The sequence below is a fragment of the Capsicum annuum genome, unplaced genomic scaffold (assembly GCF_002878395.1).
Source record: "Capsicum annuum cultivar UCD-10X-F1 unplaced genomic scaffold, UCD10Xv1.1 ctg1470, whole genome shotgun sequence".
In the NCBI taxonomy this organism is placed as follows: Eukaryota; Viridiplantae; Streptophyta; class Magnoliopsida; order Solanales; family Solanaceae; genus Capsicum; species Capsicum annuum.
In genome coordinates, this window is record NW_025820098.1 from 1 (window position 1) to 2,384 (window position 2,384).

At 38.5% G+C, this 2,384-nt stretch overlaps 1 protein-coding gene across 1 annotated transcript; it reads right to left on the minus strand.

The window, feature by feature from the left end:
- Positions 1–1,126: 1,126 nt before the first annotated feature.
- LOC107853955 (putative late blight resistance protein homolog R1B-8) lies at positions 1,127–2,340 on the minus strand. The gene is made up of 2 exons (XM_047402033.1): positions 2,080–2,340; positions 1,127–1,987 (listed from the first exon to the last, which is right to left on the minus strand). The coding sequence occupies exons 1-2, from the start codon at positions 2,338–2,340 to the stop codon at positions 1,127–1,129; spliced, it is 1,122 nt and encodes a 373-aa protein (XP_047257989.1).
- Between the last annotated feature and the right edge of the window lie 44 nt (positions 2,341–2,384).

Genomic DNA, 2,384 nt, shown 5'->3' on the forward strand with positions numbered 1-2,384 from the left:
CCAACAACTGGTGTGACAGTTAGCTCATCTGTTTGGGCAGTAAGATGATCTACTACGGTCTTGAAGTCATCCTCCATTCCAACAATAGTGTTTGGCCCAGTTGCATACCTTGTTGACGAGGAAGAAGTCCTTGCTAACTCTTTTCTATCGCTTCCATGCCTTCTAAACTCGATCAACATCACCTCCTTTTTGAGAAAATAAACTTCTTTTTCCACTTTTAGCAGTTCTTCATAGAAGGATCTACACGCCCTTTCGCGTTTCTCTCTGCAATCTGCTAGAATGATAATGCTTCTTAGGCTTGAATCAACTTTATCTTCTACTTTATAAATTACATCTCTGATCCTCTTTTCCAAAACCTTCAGAGTTTCGGTATCTTTGATTTCCTTAGTAGTATCCTCAAGAAAAAATTGTAGAGAGCAAAGACTTTGATGCGCGGATTCAACATGTGGCTGTATGCAACTTGCACAAACCAAACGTTGGTTAGGTTGCAAGAGTTGCTCCAGCGTATGCATAAGCGAAGAAAGAGAAGCGTAAGCCATTTTCACCAAGCTAAGATTTTAGTCCTAATCTTTTTTTTTTTTTCACAAGAAGAAACCTGGCTGATTCAAATTAGCGGTACCATTTGCATTAAAACATAATGTACTTATTAGAATTAAGGTGTGTAGTGCAGTGCATGTACTATTACTTTTCTTAAATAAACCTTATCAAGTAGTAGTTGACATTTGAATTAACAAAGGAAGAAATGGTCATTTTCAGGCTAATGAATAGTTTAGATGGCACTCGACCTCAATAGATAATAACAACAAAATAAGCCTACCACAAAGTAGTACCACATTCTACCTCCCTGAAACAACAAACATCACCGAAACTCTAAGACCAAGACACCACAAGTAAAGCACTACGACAACTAGCACAGATAACAAGACAAAACACACCTATCTACTCTCCTACCTACTACCCATCTACCTTAATTTGCATCCTCTCGGTAAGTTGTAACTGCTCCATGTCATGTCTAATCACCTTCCTTCAATATTTCTTTAGTCTAACTCTGCCACAAATAAGATGTGGCTAATAATGAATCAAATGGTTTACCTAATTTTCAGAGTGGATAATTTGAACTTGAAGCTCATAATTTCCCCAGCTTTCTTGTTCTTCTTGAATTTTCTATTTGGATCAAGTGTAGTGTCGTTATTTCGCCAATACTCTGGGGAATTTTCTCGAGGTTATGCAACCCATACAGTCTTAGGTTCTCAAGCATTGGAAAATTATCACTAGTTGCTTCGAACCTTTCCAGTTTATATCCGAACACAATTTCTAGATACTTTAATCTTAGAAACACATCATCTTGATTTAGTCTCCAATCTGTTCCCATGAATCCACAATGTGCTTTGAGCACCTCAAGATTGGGCAAATTAGCCAGCACGGTCATATTTTCCCATGGAAAAAATGTAAAGTATAATCTCAACTTCTTGAGATTAGTCAGGAAAATATCGCTAGAGAGACTGATCGGATAACAGGTTGTTGCTGCTGAAATTTGTAGTGCCTCAAGCCCCTTTAGACTATTGAGACTATCAACAATTACAGACCAGTGAGCAGTAGATTCCGATGTAATCTTTAGCTTCTGTAGATTGGGAGTTCTTCTTAGGATTTCCGCGGCAAAAGAAGAGGAAGGGAGAGCAATTGTCTGCAAGTTATTGAGAAACAAAGGTTGTTCTCCAATGCCACGACTTTCTGCCTCTAGAGGATTAGGCATATGTATATGCCGTCCAATATCAAGATGTCTTATCTTTGACATTGTCCAGATCTCTAGTGGGAGGTTCAAGTCTGTCATCGGGGATCTAAAAAAAATTATGGTATGTAAGTTCCACAATTTAGCTAGTGAAGGAGCTTCGTCAATTTTTGCAGCAACATATCTCAAATGAACAAGTCCAGGTATTACATTGCAAAAACAGTGATGTGTATTAAGTACGTCCAGCACCTTAAGCAGCTTGAAATGTGAGACAAAAGAACAAGGACGTTGTACAGAAACTTTACGACAAAAGCTAGTAAAAATCAAGCTGCGGGCTGTATTGTAGTAACAGACTCGTGCCTTGGAAGATAAATGTGCTTCCGGAGTGTAATCATCACTCGCCGTTGATAATCTATGCCTTCTAAGTAAGTGGGGACATTATCATGCATGACAAGCACAACATTTTCAATTTGAGCTTCTCTTATGCACAGCTGACGCAGAAGATCATGAATTTTACAAGTTTTGATCCTTCCATTAGCCCGTCGTTTGTGAACCAAAATTAGACTTCGTTGGATTAACTCTTCTAGATACTCCTCAGCCACTAGTTCCATGCTTTTATCCTTTCTTTCCTTTACGAACTGCTCAGCAATCCATA

Coding starts and splice junctions, on each gene's coding strand:
- LOC107853955 (XM_047402033.1), bottom strand. CDS start 2,340: ATGGAACTAGTGGCTGAGGAGTATCTAGAAGAGTTAATCCAACGAAGT. Junction 1,988..2,079: donor ATCTTCCAAGGCACGAGTCT/GTTACTACAATA, acceptor TCACATTTCAAG/CTGCTTAAGGTGCTGGACGT.